General features: G+C 38.2%; 1 protein-coding gene across 6 annotated transcripts in view; it reads right to left on the bottom strand.

Moving 5' to 3' along the window:
- Positions 1 to 25,083, bottom strand: part of NLGN4X (neuroligin 4 X-linked) — a 228,047-nt gene that overhangs the window by 103,539 nt on the left and 99,425 nt on the right. For 5 of the 6 annotated variants that reach the window (XM_042460328.1, XM_042460330.1, XM_042460333.1 and 2 more), the window contains exons 3-4: positions 16,845 to 16,904; positions 11,048 to 11,200 (exon numbers count right to left, since the gene is read on the bottom strand). In XM_042460328.1, coding sequence (XP_042316262.1) covers positions 11,048 to 11,200; positions 16,845 to 16,904 — 213 coding nt within the window. The remainder of the gene's footprint in view (positions 1 to 11,047; positions 11,201 to 16,844; positions 16,905 to 25,083) is intronic. The other variant, XM_042460334.1, reaches the window with a different exon arrangement.

The following is a 25,083-nucleotide window of genomic DNA, read 5'->3' as shown; positions in this document are numbered from 1 at the left end:
GAACAGTTTAACACCCCTTTCTGCAATATCATTAACTACTTTTAGATGTTTTATGGGTTTTTTACCATTTGTATACTGTGGATCCTGTTCCCAGTCACTTGGTGGCCTTGTGAGGAATGTCTGGTCTATTTTCAACTTTGACAATAGCCAAGACGTTCTGCAGTTGGAAAAATCTGATCACAGAATCATAGAGTTGGAAGAGACCGCAAGGGCCATCCAGTCCAACCCCCACATCCTTCATTAAGTAAATCTAGATTTCCTCTTATCATTCAATGTGGAGGAATATTTTGCTATATTTTCAACAATGCAAAGTTTTTCTTCTTCAGTAACTTTATCTGAAACAGGGATAGGCAATCTAGCTCATCAGAAAGATACCATAAGTGAGGCTATAGAGCTTTTCTTATAGTGATACTCATCTCATTGTCAAAAATACTGTATTTTTCACTGTATTCTAGCCTCCTTCCAAAAGACCATGTCATTTATGGCAGCATCCGCATTGATTGGAGCCTCAATCCAGTTTTTACAACTGTGACCCAAACTTGACAAATCTTTCCAAATTATGTTTTCAGTTGGGTGAGATGGAAAACACCATGAGTCTAGAAAAGGTACAACTTATATGTGTAAATAAGTTTGGCCATCCGAGGAGCATGATGAATTGGTCCAGGCACTCTCCAGTGAACAGTTTTCAGTGGATATCTCAACACCAACAATGTCAATTCAATTAGCTCTAGTCATCTCTGGGATGATCTTTTTTCTCTAGAAGTGGAAGCAATATCTTGATGGTAGAGCTTTTCAAGTCTTCTTCTTCAGCAGTAAGATCCAAAGGTGTATAATCAGTTTGAACTATTGCATTCCAGATTTCCTTAAACCTTTGGAACAGAGGAATATCAGGTGAGCTGGAAGGACCTAAGCATAGAGTAAATACTTTGCTTAGAATTATTTCCAATACATCATGGCGACACACAAACCACAGTAACTCTTTATTTACTCAGTGTTCAATCAAGGTGCATGCTCCATTTTTAGCTCCAGAATAAACTGCTGTCATGTCAAAACCCATTCCAATAATTTTATCATCAAGATCCCATGATTTCAGAACATTATAAACTGCATTGCCAGCATTTACTCCTGTGCTGGAAGAAAGTTTTGGGACTCCAAATAGTTTCTCTTCTCCATTAGCAAATGAAACTAATTTAAGCAAAATTTTGAAAAATAACATTTGTAGAGCACTGCTTTTCTTTTCTTGTAGGATGCTGAAATTTTGTTTGGTGTCTATTGTTATTAAGTGTAACAAAATTAGAGGGTGCCTAAGTATATATGAATAACTTGAGTTTTTTGGACCACCCTAGTGTGCACATGTTTCCTTGCAATACAATAGTTTCCATCTCACTGCAAGTCTTTTTAAAAGAACATCTTTAACATCTCTTTGCTGAAATAACAAAGCAGCAAGTGAAAGAACAATAGTCCATTGTGTTTTCTAATGAGCCAAATGAAGTGATTCTCCCTAGCATAATGGCTTTTCTCAGGGATTGTTCCAATTTAGAAATCCATTGATTTTCTGATTTAACAATAATATAAAGACTCTTATTCTTAAGGAGCACAGAAGAAAATTGATCTTCAAGCAATAAAACACAGGTCTATAAACACAATCTATAATCTTGATAACACTAATTTGCTAATAATCCTATTGAAAACAAACACAGAGTTACATAAGAAAAAAATCTACGTTTTTTCTTTAAAAGGGGAGGGGATCCTTGACATGCTGATAGGTTGTTTGTTTAATTTATATCCTGACTTTTTTTGAACAAGGGACTCAAGGTGGTGTACAACTTAAATTAACAATTAAACTACAATTACTATTTCCTGACCAGTATCGACCTCACAGTCATTCATATGACTTAGATTGAACTGTTATTCTGCCAGCAATAGCAATAACACAAAGACATTAAATTATGCATTGACGGGTACATTCTGATCATGATGTCAACCCATGTACAAAATATACACTGGATCTCATTGGAGGAGTTCTCTAGTGTGTTCAGTGTATGACAAGGATTCTGTGAGCCCTGTCCACTTAGGGTCCTTCCAGGTGCAGAAGGGAAAAGCTCAGTCCCAGCATTGGAGAAGACACTGGACCCCCTCCAAGTCCATAAAAGTAGAGATAGATAGTGGAAAGTGCTCAGGTGAAGTCCATCAAGAAAAGGTTATCAGCTCCAAAGAAGTCCTGCGAACAAAGTCCTCCTTAGGAAAACAAGGCTAAATGGCTTAAACCTAGGCCTTGGATAGGTTTTCAGCCAGGAATATATAAGCTCCACTTAGGGCCACATACAGTGCTAAGAGGAACTGTTTAAGCTTGTTAGTCAAACCTTGCATTACTATGGATTAATGTGTATAACCTTGGACTGTACATTGTTTGCTGAGAGTGTATCCTGCTGATTTTGGACTGTTTTGGTCTTGGTTGTGGAACTTCTTGGTTTAAAATTACTTACTAACATTTATGTCTTGGTTTTGACTTATTGCACCCTTTATCGCTTCTGGCTGGTGATGTCTTAGGCCTGAACTCTAACCATTTTGACCTAAGACTGCACCAACTTCACCATGTGATTTTCCTTGCCTGGAAAGTCCATCTCAAGGATTCCCCTCAGTGCCTTATTTTGGTCTTGATGTTCTTGCATTTCTCCAGCTGTCACCTCCATTTATTCTCATTCTTATTGTGTTTTGATAGCCAATTTTTCCTTCATGTATGCAAATTAATGTGATTTTTTCTGCACACTTTTTAAAAATATGCCCATTTTTCAATATCTTTTAATGTAAATTTTAATGAATTTTAGCATTAATGAAAGTTTATCTTTAAAATACATGCTTTTTATTCATGCATTTCTTTTCATGTGATTTGAAAATAAAGGTGGGGATGAAAAGCCTAATACTTGCTGTTTCCTCCCAATAAGAGGAAGCAGAACAATTTTGCAGACCACAATGTGGGAACATGGATTATTCTCCCTGCAAAAAACTTTCTACTGGTGTGGTTCACTATTTACCAAGTCATCTTTATCTCCCTTCTCCTACTTTACAAACAGTACAGGTTTAAGGTATATATGCAAGTTCTCCTAATATCCTTCAGTGTGCAATTCCACTTGTATGTACAAATTATCACTGGTACATTAATTCAGAATACTGTAGAATTTCTACAAAAAGGCCTACTATATAAGTCAAATAATAGTGAAATATTGCAGACTCTTCCAATTGTCAGGATTATTTTTCTTGTGAATTTACTCATAAACAAGACAAGATTTCTTACTGACAATTTTGCTAGCAGTTCAAAAAAGTATCATGATAATACATATAGTTAGAGAGATGGACGTGTGTGGTCTTCTATGCTTCATAACTGGAGGAGCTAAAAGGAAAACAAACACACGCCCACACACAATTCATTTAAAAAAGAAATTATTATAAACAGCCTTGCTATGTTGACTCCTATAAGATAGTTTTGGTTCCTGTGAACTGCTTACTTATTGTAGAAACTCAGCAATTTTAAATACATTAATTCATACATGTCAAAAGTGCTGGAGGTAGTTGTATATTAGTGATGTATATGCATATCAAAGCTGGGGGAGACTGCCTTTCCTTGACATTTATACAGCAGAGCTGCCATTGTTATTATACAGATCCTTCATCATTAGCATTCAAGAACCTAAACAAAGAAAAATTCTTAGGCTAAGCAGGTGTTTAATTTGTAAATACTCATATATTATAACATGAGATACTGAAATGATTGCCATGAGCCATCTGTAAGAATAGTGTAAGATTAGACTGTAATTACAGTGCAGCTAAATGCATGTTGACTTAGAAGTCAGCCCCACCGTTCAGGATACTACATTACTACAGGTTGAAATCATTAAGGAAGAAAGATAATTTTCAGCAATATTATTTTTAAAAAACCAATGTGTGAAATCTGTCATGTTCCTCTGTGGCCCATGCTATAAGATACTCACCAAAGAACATCTCAGATATCTGTTTATTTGGGAAGTGTAGATGTAAACTGGTAGGAGATCTAAAAGTATATCCAAATATAGATGGTATGGAAATGGGGTTAACATATTAATGCGGATGGTATCCTACACGTTAAATGAGATGCATATCTAAGTGTGAATCCTCAATTCTTAATTATCTGACTACTTTGAACAAGTTTTTGCCTTACCAGCCTTACCAGTTTCCTGATCATACCTGTGTCACAGAAAACAAATTAGATATAATTGGACAATAAGTGTGTTAACAATAATCATCTGAATCAGTGGAACTGTGATGTCAATTTTTATGACTTGATCTGAAAATAGGCTTCAAGAGACGATTGTAGATTGCAATGTATATTGAACAGAATCATCAATATGAAAGAGGCATGCAGCCATCCAGACCAAGATTTTACTGTCATGAAATCTTATTCTTAAAGCAATCCAGAGACATGCTTTCTTTTTTTCTTCAGTACATTCTAAAGCTATTTTTACATCCAGAATAACATGTACATACCAAGGTCTGCCAATTTGTTTTCATGCACAACTACTTCACCTTTGGTAATAACATATACCTTCAAATTAACTGTACCAACATGGGCAAATTAATGGCACTGCAATATGCCAACATCTTCATGACTGACCGAGGACTGCACATACTTAAATCCTTCCATTTTCTCCCCTCAAGGCAATCTTGCACCAAGAAACCTCTCCTCTACCTGAGGTATACTGATGATATCTTCAAAATTTGAACTCATACTTTCCACCAGAATTTCAACAACTTCCACCCTTTCATCAATCTAAGCCTGGAACTATCAACAGAACAAGTTATGTGTCTGGATACCACTGTACAGCTATACAATGGGCATCTAGGCACTATAATATACTAAAAACTCACTGACTGCTGCACAGACTTACATGCCTCCAGTTTCCATCTTGTTGTTGTTATCTGCCTTTGAGTCGATTGAGTGGATGAGATACCTCCAAGAATCCCTATCCCACACTACCAAATCTATAGTTTACAACAAAGTCCTCCAATAAAATGACATTTGATCAGAAACCTAAGACAGGGACATCAAACTCACGGAATTTGGTATCCCTGTCTTCTGGGTCTAAGCAAATGCATTCCACAATCTACAGTACCCAACCATATGTAGTTGTAAAAAAGCAAGAAAAAGCAACTTGTATTCAAGATTAATCTATTGCAAAGCAAACTAAAGACAAAAACAAAAACAAAAATTGGCAGAATCCCACTGGTAGTTACGTACAGCTCCCAACTGAGACCAACCTCTATTTGGGAAATCTTAACATGGGACCTAATTATATCACCCACAGTATTAGAGGTACTTTCACTTTGTTGTTGCTGTGTGCCTTTAAGTAATTTCCAACTTTTTGGTGACCCAAAGGCAAAACTATAATGGGGTTTTCTTGGCCAGATTTGTTCAGAGGAGGTTTGCTATTGCCATCCTCTTAGGTTGAGAGGATGTGACTTGCCCAAGGTCACCCAGTGGGTTTCATGGCCAAGTAGGGAATTGAATCCTGGTCCCCAGAGTCATAGTTCAACACTCAAACCACTACACTACACCCCACTCTCAGTTCTTTCATAGCTGCCCTTCCCATTCCCGGTCTTCTGATTTCTTGACTGAAGTTTCTGTTCTGGTCAATATTTGATCCAAAGTATGGGAAATCTTTTAACTACCAGTATTTCAATTTTCTCATCGTCTAACTTGAATTTATGTACAGTGGGCCCTTGTTATATGCGGGGATCTGTTCCAGATCCCCCTCCACGTATACCAAAATCAGTGTATGCTCAAGTCCCACAGAAGTCAATGGTGGCACATAAGGGGAGGGCCCACTGTATTCACCTTGGCTTTAGGCAATATCTTTCCTCCTGCCTTTGGCCAGAACAGCCATAATTAAAACTGAACTTGTCACCCCATCATCATATCCACTAGTGTTTGTGTTTCAATTGCTATTCACATGTACAACTACTAATTCACAGGTATAAAAGTCTGTTCCTAGGCACTTCACTTCATGCATCTGATGAAGTAGAATTAAGTCTATGAAAACATATACTATCAAATTCTTCCTCTCAATCACAAAGATGTTGCAAGATTCCTTTACATCTATATCCTAGATTATCATAATATGCCAAGTGTCATATTCTTATTTATTTTCTCTAAAAAAAGAAAAAAAGGAAGGAAGGAAGGAAGGAAGAAAGAAAGAAAATATTCAGAGAAAACATATGAACATATTTTGTGCAAAATGTGATCTCTGTTTTGTTTGTTTTTTAAACATGTGCATATTTTGGTTTTTTGCACGCACACACACACACACACACACACACACACACCAAGAAAAATAAACTGAAAATTTTCAAGATATTTTTATGGGTTCTCTCAATGTATTAAAAAAAGACAAAATTAACTTTCCCTCTCACATTCCTACCAGCTTCAGCCTAATCCAGTGCTTCTCAATTATTTTCTGTCATGCCCCCCCTAGGAAGAAGAAAACATTTCGGGGGGCCCCGCGCGACTGTAAATAGTATCATTTGTCTTGTTGCCAACAAGCCTCAAAGATAATTCCCTAAAATGTTTGTTCAAAACACACTGAATCCCCCCACATCACACGGAATGTTCAGTCACAATTCCCGGAAAATTCCCATAATGTTAAAATGGCAGATGTTTTGCAAATAAACGTAAACATAATTGAATAAAAATAATTGTAACTTATTTCAACTCTCAAAATCACCATTGAACCAAACAAAGAATCTTTCAGTCCTTTTAAGATATTTATTTTGACATGAAGGGGGTTCAGGAAGCTTTGTGCCAAATAGAAACGTGTTCGGCTGCAACAGCACTGCAGAAATAATTCCAGTTTGACACCCTTTTAATTGCCATGGCTCAGTGCTAGGGAATCCTGGGAATTCTAGTTTTCGGAGACATTTAACCTTCTCTCTCAGCAAACTCTGGTGTGACAACTAGCTACAATTCCCAGGATTTCATAGCACTGGGCCATGGCAGTAAAAACGGTATGAAACTGGATTGTCTCTGGAGTGAAGATGCAGCCTGAGTTGGGTCCAAGACACACTGCAGAAATAATCCAGTTTGAGACTGCTTCAACTGCCCGGGCTCAGTGCTAGGGAACCCTGGGAAGTGTAGTTTTGTGAGACATTGAGCCTTCTTTATCAAAAAGAGCTCTGGTGCCACAATAAACTACAATTCGCAGGATGCCCTAGCACTGAGCCAGGAGAGTTAAGCGTCACAAACTGGATTATTTCTGCAGTGTTTTGGATCTTCGTTATAAAATACTCAAGGTCCAATCCATACTGCAGAAATAACCAGTTTGAGACCACTTTAAACCGCCCTGGCTCAGTGCTGGGAACCCGGGAATGGTAGTTAGTTTTGTGAGAAAGAGCTCTGGTGCCAATGAACTACAATTCCCATGCAGCTGAGGAAATACGCCTATTCCAACCTTCCCTCGTCCAGGAGGAATCCAAAATGCCCTCCATTTACTAAGATGCATGCCTTGATAAGACCACATTGAAGTTTGAGTTTGAGACTGCTTTCACCCCTTGACTCATGCTATAGGATTGGTGGGAACGTGTTATTTATCCTTTTCTGACAGAGAGCTCTGCATGGGTTGTTTTGACCAAAGTGGTCTCAAACTGGATTATTTCTGCAGTGTGTTTTTGACAAAAGGGGTATCAAACTGAGTACCCTTTACTTATCCCCTCACCTCAGCCTCGGCCAACGGCCTCCTCCTTCCCGCCCAGGCAAGGGCGGCCTCTCGGGCGGTTGACAGGGGCGGTCGCTCCCAAAGGAGGAGGAGAAGGACTGGAGCCTGGCCCTGGCTGCTCTTCAGAGGAGCCCCTCTCGGCCGTTGCCTCCAGCGCAGAGCCTCCCCCTTCCCCTCCAGGGCTGGGCGGCCTGGGTTCCCACTCACTCCGCCGCTGGAGAGGCTCCCCTCCATGGCCCACTCGGCCCCTCTGCCACCGCCGCCTCCTGGCGGGGCTCTTGCGAGGAGGACCCAGCCGCTGCCAGCCCATTCCGGCCTATGGCACACGGGCCCTCTTCCAAGTAGGGGCCCCCCTTTACGGAGCCTCGGCCCCCCTTACAGAGCCCGCGCCCCCCCTGGGGGGCGCCCCCACTATTTGAAGAACACTGGCCTAATATAAATGGAGAAATGCTTTCTAGATATCTAATACTCTGAATAAATAATGTGGCTGTGTACCTGATCTACAGTACAACTTGTCTAGCTTCCTAGATTGCTGAGTGTGTAGGTTATTTTCTGGAGTGCAGGAGTCTGTTGATTTGAGAGGAATGGACAATACACAGATTATACTGATTGGTGAAGATAATGACTTTCACACTTTTCAAAACTGAAAGGCAGCGTAATCAACCATCTAGTACTACACAAATAAATAAAAACACTTGAAAACACATAAAGTGTTATAGATCAGATTAATAATTATTGTTGGTCTGAGGAGCATTTTCTGCTTTTGTCACTCTCTAGGATGGGGGTGAACTGCAAAAAAAAATGCAAAAAAGGGAGGGAATAAAACTAGGAATAGCTGAAATCCCCCTTATGGCTTTAAGTGGGAGGATAATGGGTTGCAGTCTATTTAAACATATTTAAAAGTGAACCACCACTTTGGAATCACTGGAAGATTTAATACTATTTAGCCAGAAAAGGGGAGAGTCCAAGGATATGGAGGAGTCAACAGCACAAAACTCTTTGTGGGACCATATCTCGTCATGACAATATACTTTGCTTACCCATATTTTGCATGGGCTTTGAAAAATAAAGTGCATAGCTACTTGCTCTAGCTATTATTTATTTTTTATTAAAGAGACAGCAATAAAATCCCAGTTCATCACCAGAAAATCTAGATACATTTTAATTCAAAATATAATCTTTTAACACAAATACTGCAAGAGAATGTTCACCTTCTCTAGAAATTACATCTAATGCCATAAGGGGAAAACAAGCCAGAAACAAGTGTTAGACGGCATGGTGAAATGTATTTATTTAGTAGGTTCTTCATGAATGATGACAATTAATCTTATTAACAAACCAATCTTATCTGTGGATTATAAATTTAAAACAAATGTAGTGTACATGCCTCTAAAATAACCAAAAACTAGTCATTTTTTTAGCAAAGTAATGTAGGCAAGTTATTTTTGTGATCTAATCACACTGGTTTATTACTTAAATTATATCATCTTTTTAGTCAAGAATGTGCTCAAAGAGCCTAAGAAAACAAAATACAGTAGCTTTGAAAACTTGCTAAACATAACATAAAAAACAGTGGGGAAAAATAGAACAATAAAAGAAACACGTAGCACTCAACCAGTTAAAAACAGTTACTCCAACGAATCAACTATACACCAAATCCTGCCTGGATAAGATCAGCTTTGCTTTAAAGGCTAAGAACAGAAAGGGAACCAATCTAGCCTTCCTTTGTAGCAAGCCTTTCACTTTTAAAGAAACCTTGAAAGCAAATATAATTAGGTCAAGTGTTGGAGTAAAATATGTTGACCTTCAGGATGCTAACCAATGTTCTTCTTTATATGCTTCAGATACTGAAATGCAACAGTGGAGCCGCCACAGTTTTCATCTATGGTACAGAATCCTCTTAACAGCAGAGAGTCTATGTTACAAAAACAAACAACAAAAATCCTACCCAGGGTAACTGCTTATATTCAAATGTAACTTTGTTTCATTTCTAACTACCTAGCCATTAAAGTGGGTCCTCGGTATCCATAGGAAATCCATTCCGGATCCCTCATGGATGCCAAAATCCGTGGATGCTCAAGTCCCATTGACTTTATGAAGAAAATGACACTTGCTGCTTCTGGCGCAATCACTCCTCTGCCCTAGGCTGCCCATTCTGAAGCTGAGGAGGAAGAGGAGGAAGGGGGGAGTAAACCTCCCACCGACTGAGCGTCTCACTATGGGGAGCTGGGCGCTCTCTCCCTCCTGACCCGCCACTCAGAGCTGGACAGCTGGCCCCGGAGCACCCTGATTACATTTTGTAGAGAGGTGGGATATTATTAAAATAATAAAATAATAATAATAATAATAATAATAGCCCCTTGCCCACAGGCAGACCCCTCCTGCTGAGCCCCTTCCTTCCTCCTTCTCTGCTGGCTCCCTCCCTTCCAGTCCGGCCATGGGGTATTGAGGCTGCTGTTAGATGGCCAGCCTTGTGGCGGTGGGCAACGTGCGCTTCTCCCAGCCTGTTCCTTCTTGTCCTCCTTCACCTCCTCTGTCACTCCTCTCACCTCAAACTTTCCTCTTTCTCCTCCTTGCACCACACAACCCTCTCCTCCTCCTCCTTTTTCTCCTTCCGCCTTGCCTTCTTCTTCATCCTCTTTGTGTCATGTCTCATCTTCCTCTTCCTGCTGCCAAACAGTTTCTTCTTCTTCCTCCTCCCCCCCCCCCCATGGTCTTGCCATCTGTGGATGCTCAAATTCATGGATGACAAGTTTGCTGATAAGGAGAGCCGACTATACTAGCAAATGCTACCAAGAGAATCAAGCAGAATTCTACCTAGGGCAAATAAAGTCATCAGATCAAGAAGAAAACATACTGTGGCCATCTTGAATTGATAGCATCATGATGTCATAGCCAGAGATGTCTGAACCAACTAAAACAATGGCAAGCAATCAGTAAAAATATCACCACTCATCTAATTCAGTTTTCCTAAACTATCATGTTGCCCCAAAAATAACAAGGCAGGTCCAAAACGGATGACAAACATGGCAAGAACTGATTTTACAAAGAGTCTGTCCCAATATTCTGATAATATATAGTAGAGATACATAGGTACAGACAACATTAAAACCTTTCCAATTAGACTGTAATCACAGACTCTGAAAGGAGCCCCCAAAGCAAGGCTATAGCTTTCCATCACACCTGTGCATGACCTAACATAGTGGATTTCTCTGGCACAAATCAGGCCACAGGTGTAGTGGTTTAACAGATATACATTTAAAATGACTTTCAAGAACTTTCAAGAAAGAGAAAAAATTACTTACCTAGAACCCCTAGTCTGTAGTTGATGGTTACAACAATGACATTTCCGTAGCTTGCCAGTATGCTGCCATCAACTATATTCCCTGTACCTTCCATATATGATCCACCATGGATATAAACCATCACTGGCTTCTTGCTGTTCTGATCGTGTATGTCTGAAAAGAGTACAAGTAAGGAAAACACAAGAAAATAATACGAGTATTAAAGGAAAAAATGTTGCCTATTTTTCCCTACAGTGTTAATCAATTTAGTACTTCACAAAATCCCCCAGTTCATGTATATATCTCTCCTCTGTTTGTTCCTATACCAGTTTAGTGCCCTTCTAGATGAGCTCTGAAAAAGTACTTCAGGATAAATTCTGCCGGGGGGGGGGGGGGGGGAGGGAACTGCTGCAGGTATAAGCACAACTACAAGGCTGAAAATGGTGGAAGAAGGACCCATACCTATTGAATATCACACTTTTCTTTTCTTTTCAGGTGTGAGTGTTGTTGTTTTTTGAGAGCTGTGTGGTTTCTGAAAAAGTATTACAGTATTAAGAGTCTAATAAATATAAAATATTGGAAAACTAATGGGGAAAAGTAATTCACAAAGAAGTGTCATCTGAAACTTCATTATTTTCTTTTAAAAAAAACCCCACCCTCTTAAATATTCAATAGGTTATAGGGTCTTGTGCATAGTCCTGTAATACATTTTAATTTTTAATGTTTAATGTTTTAAACTTTATAAATTGTTTTATCTTACATTTATATTTTTACTGCATTTGTATCATTTTTAATTTGCATTGTTTTAAACTTCTTGTTAGCCACCATGAGTCCCTATAGAAGAAAGGTGAGATATAAATGAATAAAACACTAATAATATAAAACTGATTTACAGTAAACATCATTTTCTGTTTATTTCTGTCTTGCAGATAGTGAAACTCATAGAGTTTTTCCCATGAAGTATATAAAACAAAATAGTTTTCCCCATGATTATGTATTTAAAGGGCTGGATCCTATTGTTAGTTCCAATTAGAGTTGGCGCACTTACTCAATGGGACATAACTTATCAAGTTATAATGGATTCAGTGGGTTTACTCTATTTGAGGGCAACAAAAGGGCATACACCAAAGCGAATTAGGACTAAGGTATAGAGGCTCAACCAAAGCAGTTTGAGAGAGATTTAAAGGGCAGCATTCTTGTAATGGAATGTTACCAAAATGAGCTAAAGTTCACCAGAAATTATGCAGACTATCCAAGTCTGTGGTAGTGGGGAGTAAGGTATAATTAAACGTATTGTACTGCCTGTATTCCTTTCTTTAAAAAAACACATTCCCCTTATGTATTCGTCACTTGATCCAAACATGTGAAACATTTGCACACTAGCATTGTAAAGTCCTGTGGACATTCAAACAGTACTTTCAGAAGATTAGAACATCAGCATGGGAACAACCAGGTGGCATAGTATGAACCAGATCTAATTGCTTGGGAAATAACACACAAAGCATGTTTCACTCTTTTTCCACAGCACCTTGACAGTGTCCAGGTACAATATTTTAGACCCAGGATGCAATCAGAATTTCAGGAACATGACATTTCGACACCAGGTCCACTATAATCTTTTGAGTGTCTTCCACACTCAGTCCTTACTTTATATGACCATATCCTACATCATTTGGCACATTACCTATGGTATAAGTGGATGAGGCCCATTTTATTGTTGAATTGATTGTTCCTTTTTTGTTTATTCAAAATACTTTTACAAAAGTTTGTTTGTTTGGTTTCACATAATTTGGAAGTATTTTCATATAACATTGACATGGTAAGTTTAAAAAAAAGTTTTACTACCAGTCATATTTGTAACGATAGGTCAAAACATACTGAAGAAATAATCCAGTTTCAGACTATATTAACTACCCTGGCTCAATGCTAGGGAATTCTGGGAACTGTAGTTTTGTGAGTCGTTTAGCCTTCTTTGTCAGAGTTCTCAGCCACAACAAACTACAGTTCCCAGAAATCCCTAGCAGCAAGCCAGGGCATACAAACCAGTCTCAAACTGGATTATTTGTGTAGTGTGTTTTGGCCCAATATTGAAGCTAAGAGTTATGACTCTCAGTCATATTCCGAAACGCTAAAACAGTGGTCAACAACTGGCAGTTCGGTTCCAAATCCACATCTTTTCAGTTAACAAATAATAAAGGAACAGGGAACATAATAACATATATAATACACTATATAGCCTTATTCAGATGTTTTAAAATGTCTTAACAATTCAAACTATAAATTTTCCAGAATTCTAGCTCACAAGAGGCCCTTTCACACTGCACAATTATAAGACTTTGGATTTCATTAGAACTGGAATAGCCGCCATCTTTTGGAATTCTGGAGCTCGAAGTTTGGTGGTGCACTCAGAATATTCTGACAGAAAATAAAACTATAAATGAAAGGGCTGAAGGAAAGCCTCCAGAGAGAATATAGGCTGTCTCCGCTGCATCTGCACTGCAGAAATAATACAGTTTGACACCACATTAATTGTCATGGCTCAATGCTATGGGATTCTGGGAGTTGTAGTTGGTTTGGCACCAGAGTTCTCTGACAGACAAGGGTAAATGTCTCACAGAACTATAATTCCCAGATTTTCTTAGGATTGAGCCATAGAAGTTAAAGTGTTGTCAAACTAGATTATGTCTGCAGTGTAGATGCAGCCATCCCCAGTCCTGACTTCATACTGAGAGCTTGGTGGAATGATGTTAGAAAAAGGCAGGGCTAGTCAGGAGCATCACTAGGGGGCATGGGGGTTTAGTGAGAGAAGAAAAAATAGACCTCAGGGGTTGATTTTTTTTTAAAAAAAAGTTTAAAATATTTTTTAAAGTTTTCTTTTAAAATTTTTCTTTTAAAAAAGCCCACATCTTACCAAACTTTCATTTTACCCACATGAAACTATGTACATGTAAATACATTTAGGCTGTGTATATGATTTCGTAATGCAAAGGTATACTTTTAATTTTACTAATTATTTATGCCACAACTATTGCCATTGCATTCACCAAGATTTGGGAATTTCAATTTATGAGTAACATTAGTGCAAAAAAACATTACTAAGGATTCTGTACAGTGTGGTATGGGAGGAGGTCAAAGGGAGGGGTGGCATGATGAGTTACCACACCAGCTGGCACCAATCTTAGTGATGCCACTGGGGCTAGCACACTCCTCTTCGAGTGTTAAGTGAACATATTTTAAACAGCTGAATAAGGCTTTATATTGTGTGTTATATATATTTTTAACCAAAGAAGAAGAAGTTGAATGTGAGATGACTGCCCCCTTCCCAGGGGGATTGTGACACTTCTCTCAAAGTAATCCTGTAGCACTAGGGGTCCTAAAATGACAAAATCTACAATATGAGTATGAAATAAAGGTCCAGTTGCTTTATTTGGAACACAGGTACACAGCAGTGGAAGACTTCAGGTGAAAAAAAAAGGTGAACAATAGCAATAACACAGATGCAGAGATCTTAGCAGATGCTCTTGGAAAGGTCAGGAAGCCACAGTCACGCTGAACTTTTGAGAAAGAGGGAGATTAACAGGTGACCAGATAATACTATCCACATTTCTGAAGGGAAAGGAAAGGGCAAGTGTTACAATACCAGTTGAAACAGTGTGGAATAGAAAACAGAAAAGACATGGATAGGGCTTAGAAAAGTTCAACTATCATGGAAAGGTGACAGGTAAGTGGCACAACAAATAATTAATCATTCTGTGCCAGAGTTAGCAACTTATAGTCTAAGGTCATAAGCAATCTTCAGACTAATTTCATGTGCCCCTCAGTCTTATTTGAAAAATATTCTTCAAGTGGTCTTGTTCAAGGTCTCTGCTGAGAGTGATTTTTCCCCCCATTTCCCACAGCATGCTAGGCAGTGACAGAATTTCAGAGAAAAAAGGTGGCAAAAAGAGAGGGGAGGGGAGTTGGTGGCCTTGCCAAATTTTAGCTCTGACCCCACTCAATGCCTAACAACACACCACCATCAGAATCATCCAAGAGAATATATACTAAGGGCTGGAACAAACCAGCATAAAAAATGGCTTCCAGCTGGCTTGGGGGCATGGCATACAGATGATGAACACCCCAGGATACCTGGAACCCAGCTGCAGTCCACCCAGCTGCCCACACATGGGCTGGCTTCTGGACTCTCCAGTGGCATACCATTTATATGCTGCTTGTCAATAAAGCACCTTAAAGTTGTCTTCTAGCCACAGCAGGGTGGAAATACTAGATTTTTCTGGTCCCAAAAAGGAGTGACTCTTTATCAGGCATACTGGAGCTCTTTGCTGCTCCTTTTTCAGCTGGCAAAAAAGGCAGATCGGGGTCATGGCATGTGGTTGCCCCAGCCTCAATCCACCTTCAGAAGAAACAGCCTATTTTGCCCCTGAATTTTTTTTAAAAAAGATCGCAATATTGTAGCTGTTCCTTTATGCAAGCTTTTGGCCTCCTCTTTATAAATAATGAAGTTTGACAAAATTTTGATTGCCTTGACTTGATGCTGTGGAATTCTAGAATTTGTAGTATTGTAATAGATTTAACCTTCTCTCTCAGAGAGCTCTGATGCCACTGCAAAACCTAGGATTCCATAGGATGGAGCCATGGCAGTTAAAAATGGTGCCAAACTACATTATTTCTGGGACCACTGTCAGGGGATGCAACTATATAGTTTCTTTTAAAAGTAAAGACAAATCAAAATAAGCTACCACCAAAAGGGTTATTCAATGTGGAAGAAATGTGATATTCCATTGATTTTATTGGTTCATTCAGATTTTCACTGAAACTCAGAAGACACTATAGGTTAATTTGACTATAACATAGTTGACCTCTTAATATACACATATTTCATTCTGTAATTACCATTAAATAGAAATATACATCTTTATGTAAACTTACTAAGCTTTACAGTCAAGCATTTACTGTGCTTAAGGGGAAAGTCTGAATCCTTTAACATTTGGTAACAAACCATCTGTAATTAAAAAGCATTTCAAGCAATGGTCCCAGACACAAAAAGTTAGACCTCCTTTCCACCTGATATAGTTGCCACCACCTGAGCAATTTACACCCACAGAACTCCCACAAGTTACATAAAACATTTTCTGACATACAAATCAGGGATCTCTCAAGAGAACAGATATCATCACTGTGTGTTATATAAATATACAAAATGTATTCTTGTTGGGAGCTATGTGGGAGTAAAGGATGGGAATAATGCTGCCCCAGATACATGCACAAGAAGAACGTTTTAAGGAATAGCACAAAACAAAATGAAAAGCATCCTTCACTTTTCTTGGAATATCAGATATTAAAGACATAAAAACAAGCAGCAGAAGAAATAATTGCATCCACTATACGGGGTAAGGAAAAGAGATAAATAACGTGAAGGTGATGTTACAAGATATACCAAAAGGATAAAGGAAGAGATACACATGCAAAGGTTTCTATTCCATTTTTTTCCTTCCTAGACAAAATTTCAGAATGGGAATGAAGAAACATTTGGTTGTAAATAATATGCTTGTTTCACTTCACACATATTCACAGATAACAGGTAATTTTATATCAAAAGGGAGTTGCAGTCATGTAGATGCCAAATTGTGTGCTTTTTTAAAAAAAGAAAAAAGAAAAGGAAGGAAGGAAGGAAGGAAAGCTCAGATTCCAGATAAAAAGAAAGTAAAACAGCACACTGGAATGTGTGTGATCAAATAAAGGAAAGGGAAAGTTCATGTTCATGCATATCAGGGTTGAGGGTTTGTTTTTGTTTTTTTGGGAAAAAACCAAAAAATACCTTCATCTTCCCCACGATCATTACTGGTAATATCATCTGCGCTTTTCTTTGTGTTGGCTCCTGGGGTCAGAGTGAGCAGGAGAATAAAGGGAAAAAAGAGAATTCAAAAACAGCAGTTTCCCAAAAATTTAAAGAAAAAGAACGATCCAAAAATTGGAAAAAAAAGGAAAACAAAAAGTCAAAATCTGAATAGTTAAAAATAATAGGATGCAAACTGCACACTAACATAAATGCTAAAAACAATAAGAAAAAAGAGTAGGAAAAATAACTGTATGTTGTGACAATGCAGTTCTGATTAGAAATGATTGCTTACTATGCATTCAAATTTGATTAAAAATGTATGTACACATAATTGTGTGTGTGTGTGTGGAATTCAATCACAGCCCAAATAGACAGTGCACCGTCAGAGTTCAAAATGGATCATATAAACATTATCAGCAGAGGCTGCTGGAAACTGGAAACTTGTGGTGAAAAATAAGTAAGAAATTTAGATTTAAAAGCTTGCTTATAGAGTATTTTGTTGCCAGCAAATCATTATGACTTGAATCCTTAAACACACAACCAATTCTGCATATCCAAGGGAATTATTTACTTTTTCTCAAATAGCAGCCATACCTGGTAAACCTGAGGGGACTGTCAACTTTAGAACTGAGAAAAATGTCATTAGCAGGTCATGGCATTTGGATCTGATGTTCAAAGGGGAAAAGTCAAAAATTCTACTGAGTACATCCAAGTAACTATCTGAATCATATTGTTTGACAAAATTATCTTGTATTCAGAGTTACCATTAATAATAATCAAATAACACAAACACACAAAAAAGTAATGTTTTAAACATAGAGAAGGCACAATTTGTCTGTTAAAAATACATTTACTGTAACATTTCATTGATGACCAACTATGGAATAATGAAACCAGTCACAGAACATTGGGTTAAATAAGGGCCACTTTACTTGAACTATAACCAATTTAATTTATGTTGAACTTGGAAAGGAGTGGGAGCAACCTGACATGGGTCCAGCTGAGGCCAGGTGGCAAGCCTTGACAACATGCTCAGCCTTCCCTTGGGTGAAATACCTAAGCTCTGAGAGCAATGAAACAGTTGGACTCCTCCCTGGCCAGGACCTATAGAGGCCACTCCAGAGCCAAAGTCCTTCACCAAAAGTAATGCTGAGATGTACACAAAACTCATAGGTGTAGAAATTCACACTCAGGATCAATGGCTACTCAAAATTTACGAGTATATGGAGATGGATAATCTAACACTGAGTTTAAGAGGGAAGCCCAAAGAAGACTTTTATAAAACATGGGAACCTTTAATGAAATATATGAGAGACAAAAAAGGGAGTTATGCAGCGATGCTGTATGAGTAGTATAAAGGTTTCTTAGATAATATTGGAAAGATTGACTACAGGGGAAGAAAAGTAGAATAAACATCACCGCAGGGGAAATTAGAATATGGGAAAAATTTATGATGAAAGTTTAATAGACAATTTATGATCTGGTATTTCACTGAGAGAAGAACAATAGGAAAAGAAAAATGTAGCAGTAAAATGAAAAAAAAATGGATAATAACTGGAGAGAAAAATGAAGGAAGTACTGAATTAGAATAAATGTACGACATTGTGGAAATTGGATTGTAAATATTATTATTGTATAATAACAAAAGAAATATGTTTTTTTTAAAAAAAACTCATATCCCCCTCCCCAACTACCTGTCATTGACAGTATACTTATAGGCACTACCCTTAGCCAATTCTCACACTCCCCCAGATAGAGTATGGGGTAGGGAAAAAATCAGGTAAAGGGAGAAAAATCCCCAGAGTAACCAGCTGAGCCCATACTGTACTGGAGATAGGAGGGTGGGATGTGAATTGAACATGGAAAGAGGGCACGTGGAGGGATAGTTAGGCTCTAAATACCCTCCATCTCTGCCCCATCACACACAGTGACTTGGCACACACCACCACTTCTAGTCTCTAGATACCTTCATGCATAATCTTAAAAGAGATTATTAACCTTTCTAAAATAGGATACATGGCCACTCCACCCACTTTATCACATGTGATGAATATTCACTTTCATTATATGGTAAACCCTTGGTATCTGCTAGAGTCTGGTTCCAGGCCCTCCCATGAATCCCACAATTCATGGATGTTCAAAGTCCATTATATACAATGGTGTAGTAAAAATAGTAACACAATGGTTGTCCTGGGGCCCTTTCACACTTCACAGTTAAAGTGGCATTTGGAAAGAATTTATTGAGAAAGTATTGAGAAAATATTGAGAAAAGAAGATGGAAGATTACCTCCACGAGAGGAAGTGAGATTTTGGATGGATAATAAGGGTGAAAATGGCTCCAGGGAAGGGGAGCACTGTGGTGGGATAAAAATATTCAGACAAATTGTAATAGAATATAGGAATATATATACAGAAGTATGTATTGTATAATAATCAATATGCAATATATGAATCCTAATACTACTACTACTAATATTTTTTTAAAAAAAATAACAGTTAAAGTGGCATGTTCCATTCTGTCATTGCTGCATCCTCCAAAATCCTGTGATTTGTTATATGTTGAGGCACTAAAGCCCTTCCCTACAAAACACAGCATAAGATGGAAGCATGGAACTTAAATCAAGGTGCTACAGTATAATCATTTAATGATAGATACTAGCATATAGACAGTAATATCTAAATGTCTAAAATTTGTGCTGAAAAAAAATTATTCATTACAAAAGTTTGTGATATTTTCTGTTCCAGAATATGTGAGTGTGAATATGAAGAACAGAGCCAAAGCAATTTAATAGAGAAATCATGCAGTGTTTCTAAAATACCAGATTTCTTGTTATTTCATTGCTACATGAGAGCTTTCAGATTTAATCTGCATCTACTCAGATCAACAGAGAATAACTGTTTACAAGGCTCCTTCCAAATATTTCACAGGACAAACATGAATGCTGGAATAAATAGAAGAGTTAGTATAGATAGAATATACAATGAAATTCATTGGGTGATCTTGCGTAAATCAGGTGGTAATGCAGCCCCTTAATTGGCTTCTTTCTGCAATTTTACTGGGAAATGAAGCACATAGAAAGCAGAAAATCAGTAAGTAATACAAAAGTACTCAGGAAAGTGTGTTACTATTGTAACATAATTCTAGATCCACATGATGCATGTCCCAATTCCAACCCGAAGGTGACGCTCTACACAGTGTGCATTATCACAGCACTCCTCTGGCGCTGCAACCACACGATACAGTGCCAAAGAAGTGCCTTAAAACCAGGTGCCGCGACTATCGCGTCCTTTCCAGGGTGAAAAAATGAGCTTTTTTGCAGCTCCTTTATATGCCCTGGAAAGACCAGATTGGGGCCAGAGCATGTGGTTGCCGCAGCCCCGATCTGGCACAGCTGGAGGTGGCTGAAGGCCGCTCCTTAGGAGTGGTCTGCATAGCCTCTTAGCTGAGTCTACTTGCATGTACAACACTTACTACTTTACTGCTCCAGATACCTACAGTTATGAACTTTGAAAAACTCTTATAACAATAAGTAAAACTGAAATACATAAAATGTGTAAGTTATTTAACACCCCCTTAAAAAAACACACAGATGCTTCTTTTATAGACAGCAAAAATCACCTACTCAAACGAAAAAGCTTTCACCCCTGATGACCAGGACTTCATGAGGTATCAAATACTGCTTGGCCTACCACCTTCCACTTTCCCCTTTGCTCTGACATTTCTAAGGAACAAAAGGCATTCAGGAAGGAAGAAATGAGTGAGGTGAAAGGTGATTCTTTTAAATCTTTTCAAGAACTTTCAAAAAATGACTTTTTCACTTTTTGGGTACCACTTGTGATGTTGCAGGTATAACTTACAAAAGCCCTAACTGACTTTTCCATTGTACCAAGAAAAGAATGGCTGAAAATGAAGGAATAATCAATGTCTAAGTAGCTGAATTTTCAAAGAATTCTTAGAAGTCTGGACAAGATGAACTCTGCAGTTAAATACATCTGGAACAGAGATGAACAAATATTCAACTTTCTAATGCCAGAGTTGGATTGTGTTTTGAGTGTAGGATTACAATTTAGGAGATTTTCAATTGAGCCATGAAACCCACTATGTGACCTTGGGCAAGTCACATGCTCTTAGCCTCAGGGAAAGGCAATTGCAAACCTCCTATGAACAAACCTTGTCAAGAAAACTAACTTAGAGTCATCATAAGTTGGAAATGACTTGAAGGCACACAACAACCACACACACACACACACACACACACACACACACACACACACACACAGAAACAGCATGGCTTAAAAAAAAAACCAAGACAGGGCCATCTTATTAAATAAGTACCATGTCAGATGCAGATGCAGAGTGGTGGAGTCTCCCTCCTTAGAAGTCTTTAAACAGAGGCTGGATGGCCATCTGTTGGGGATGCTTTGATTGTGTATTTCTGTACGGCAGGGAGTTGGACTGGATGGCCCTTGTGGTCTCTTCCAACTCTATGATTCTATAATTCTATGATATCCTAACAAAATCAATCATTCTAACGGTAAATATTCCTTTAAGTCAATAATGGACTGGAGGTGAATCTTCATCACCAACAGCACTGACTATAGCCAACATTAAAAAACCAAAAACAAATAAAAGTAGGAGGCAGCTGGAACTCCACTTCCAATTTTGTTTTTTGCCAATTGTAGGGGTTAATGGGCATGAATCCTTTTTAATTCTGGAGGCAAAAAACTGCATCCTGGCTGATTTCTCTTGATGGGCCTATTGGAATCCTTGTGTGTGTGTGTGTGTTTTTTTTTAATAGCCTTAAGATAGATAGAGAGAGAGAGAGAGAGAGAGAGATCCCACACAGCTTCACCATCTCTACACTAAAATAATCATATAATTTTTGAGATGTCTTCCTCTTTCAACACAAGTGTCCAGACAAAACAAACAAACAGCTTCATTTATATGGTTTGTCAAATTTCAGGGATTCCAGGAAGGAGACTTGGGGGCTGTACAGACTGGCCATTAAGGCCAGGCTGTCAGTGAAGTTGAGATGTGGTGTCCACATGATGCATGCCCTGACTCCATCCCCAGGCCAGTGTGACACCGCGCACAACACCACATGGCGTGCAGCATCACAACGCTCCTCTGGCACTGTGTCTACATGACGCAACACCAAAGGAGCAAGGAAAAGCCACGTGCCAGCGGCTATAGTGCCCTTTCTGGGACACAAAAAGGAGACGCTTTTTGCGGCTCCTTTTTGTGCCATGGAAAGGTGAGATTGGGACTGTGGCATGTAGTTGCCACGGCCCCAATCCTAAACTAAATACCTTATGGATGACGTACACAGAAAAGAAATATATTTGTTCAACCTCACTGGCAGATGATACCTATCCACCCATCCCTTTCCCTGCTCTTCAGGTTTCACTGAGGTTCAGATTGGATGTATGGAAGAGTATCTACTATACAGACTGAGGGGCACTAGTAATTCATGCCAATTCCTTCTAATCAGCTAATTGGTCAAATGCATTTAAAGACATGGGGCATTTTCACTGTAGCCATAATATTTGAAACTGCCTTGCACTTCTTTGATTATAATTAATTTTAACAACACAATAATTGCATATCTTTGTTCTCTCCCCCCTCCCCACTACCTCCCCAAAAATCCCTATTTGGTGAAACAGTAAGGCAGAACAAGTTAGATTTTAAATTTCTTTAAATCTCCAATGTATTATGACACTTACACCATGCTGCATTGGGTTACATCATGTTATGACCAGTGATGTAACCCATCGCAATGCAATGCACACATCGCAGTTTGTCAGTGAATTAAAGAAATTACACACTTAGTTTACTGTCAACTTGTCCATGCAGTCACTGTGATAGTACAGACTCTAAGCTTAATTGTGGGCCCCAATTAATTTCAAATTTCATTACTATGAAAGATAATAGATGTGTCAAAATATGTTTTACCCCATAAACATAGGGGTATAGAGATTTTGAAGTTGTCATTTCTGGTTTTGAGCTGAAAAGCTTAGTCTTTTCATTGAAAAGCAAAAAATCAAAACCAATATGTTTATGAATTAAAAATTTGAAGAAAAATATGATTATTTTAATCACAAAATGTAATTCTAAGGCATATCCAGTTCATCTGGAAATAAGTTATTATGGAACCATAGCAAGAATAATGGTTGCCAGGCAAAAGCAATGTTCAAATCAGCGTGTGTGTGTGTGTGTGTATGGTTTTTTTTAAAAAAATTAAATTTAAATTAGATTTTGTTGTTAATTTTTTTAAAAAAAATGTTAAATTTCTCCTGGTATTCATTTCAATACAACACCAGAATCTAAACATGGTAGTTAAAAATGTATTTCTAGTTTCATGAAAGTGAATGACATCCTCACCAACATTTCACAGATGAAAACCAGGAAATGTGGCAAAGCAACATCAGAGTGTACTAAAGATGACAAAGCTATTAATAAGTAAGAATGCACAGACTAGGAGAGGCAGTTTGCATTTTCTCTGAATATACTGAGAAAGGTCCAAAAACACTGCAGAAATAATCCAGTTTGAGACGGCTTTAACTTCCCTGGCTCAATTCTAGAGATTCCTGGGATTTGTAGTTCTGTGAAACATTTAGCTTTCTCTATCACTGAGTTATGGTGCCACAATAAACTACAGTTCCCAGGATTCCCTAGCACTGAGCCAGGGCAGTTAAAGAGGTCTCAAACCAGATTACTGTATTTCAGCAGTGTGTTTTGGACCAAAGGTAACATTATGCTCCTCTTCTCTTCCCCCCTGCCGAGCTGCATGAAAAATAGTTTTGCATTTTAAACTCAGCTTGCAACTACAAAGGGGGGGAATGAGAAGAGGAGGGACAATCTGGGACATTTTTGAAGCAGCTGAAAAAGTGGGATTACAGTGGTACCCCGGGATACGAATGCGCCGCCTTACAAAATTTCCGGGTTACGAAAAAAATCCATTGAAAAAAACTGTTCCGGGTTACGAAGGTTATTTCGGGTTACGAAAAAAATTTTGGTGCTTTTCGGCGCTTTTTCGCACGAAATTGCGGCTTTCGCTATTAGCGCCTATGGGTTTTTTGGCTTGCGAAGATTTTCGGGTTACGAAAGCGGCGGCGGAACGAATTAAATTCGTAACCCGGGGTACCACTGTACAGAGAATTAATCTGGACCATCCCTGCTAATTGGAGACAATTGGAGGATATGGAATTAACGACTTTCACATTCAAATACACCAAGTTATAATCTAAAAGCAGGTTCACTGTACTAAAACAAAAGACACTGGTAGTGTGCAAAATGAGATCTTTAGTTGTAGATATTTTAAGGACAATAAATATGTACTGTTGAGACAAAAAATACTAAACAACAAAAAATGAAACTCAAAATGTTATTTTAAAAAGCAAATAAAATGATATAAAGATCTCGGTTCCTGTTTTTGTGTCCCATCTGTAACAATATGGTTCCTTATTATCTTCTGTGGTCTGCTGTCTGCTGTCCAGTCCAGTCCACTATACTGCCCCAGGTATAATGCTTATGTAAAACACCCAGATGCCTGTAGATAATAAATGAGTACAGTATCCTCCATATGCTGCATATCCATGGATTTTTAAATCTACGTATTCAGCCATCTACAGTATGCAATTATCAGTCATCAGCTAGAAATATTTCAAAACAAATTTGATATATTTTTTTGTAAACATTAAAATTGGGTTCATAAATTTTGGGCTAAATCCAGTTGATCACAGTAACTGTAATTTAATGGATTAATGGATTAATCATTAGGTTTACACAAATTGGGATTAATAATTGGATTTAGATGTTACAAATGTTATATTTGAATGAGCAGTTTACTTCTTATCAGTCCTAACTGATGTAGTATCCTCAACTTGACACTATTTGCTATTTACTGTATATTATTCACTACATATTGTTTTTACTAAATCAATAAAAGGAGTCAATATCATTAGCTAAACTAATTGTGTGTGGCTAGTTTAATGTACATGGTTCAAGTATGTCCAAATTGCAGTATACACAATGGTTAGACTTGTTTGATTCTGGAAAAGCTAACAGATATATTCTGGAAGCAGAATATATCTAATACAGTAGGCCCTCCATATCCATGGATTTGCCATCCCTGTATTTCAGCATCTGCGAATGGCAGCACAGGAGGAGAAGGAAGAGGAAGTGACAAGGAAGAGGTGGCAAGGAAGAGGAGGAACA

Source organism: Sceloporus undulatus, chromosome 3 (genome assembly GCF_019175285.1).
Source record: "Sceloporus undulatus isolate JIND9_A2432 ecotype Alabama chromosome 3, SceUnd_v1.1, whole genome shotgun sequence".
Lineage (NCBI taxonomy): Eukaryota > Metazoa > Chordata > Lepidosauria > Squamata > Phrynosomatidae > Sceloporus > Sceloporus undulatus.
Note: the sequence above shows the minus strand (reverse complement) of the source record. Positions and strands in the feature narration are given on the sequence as shown.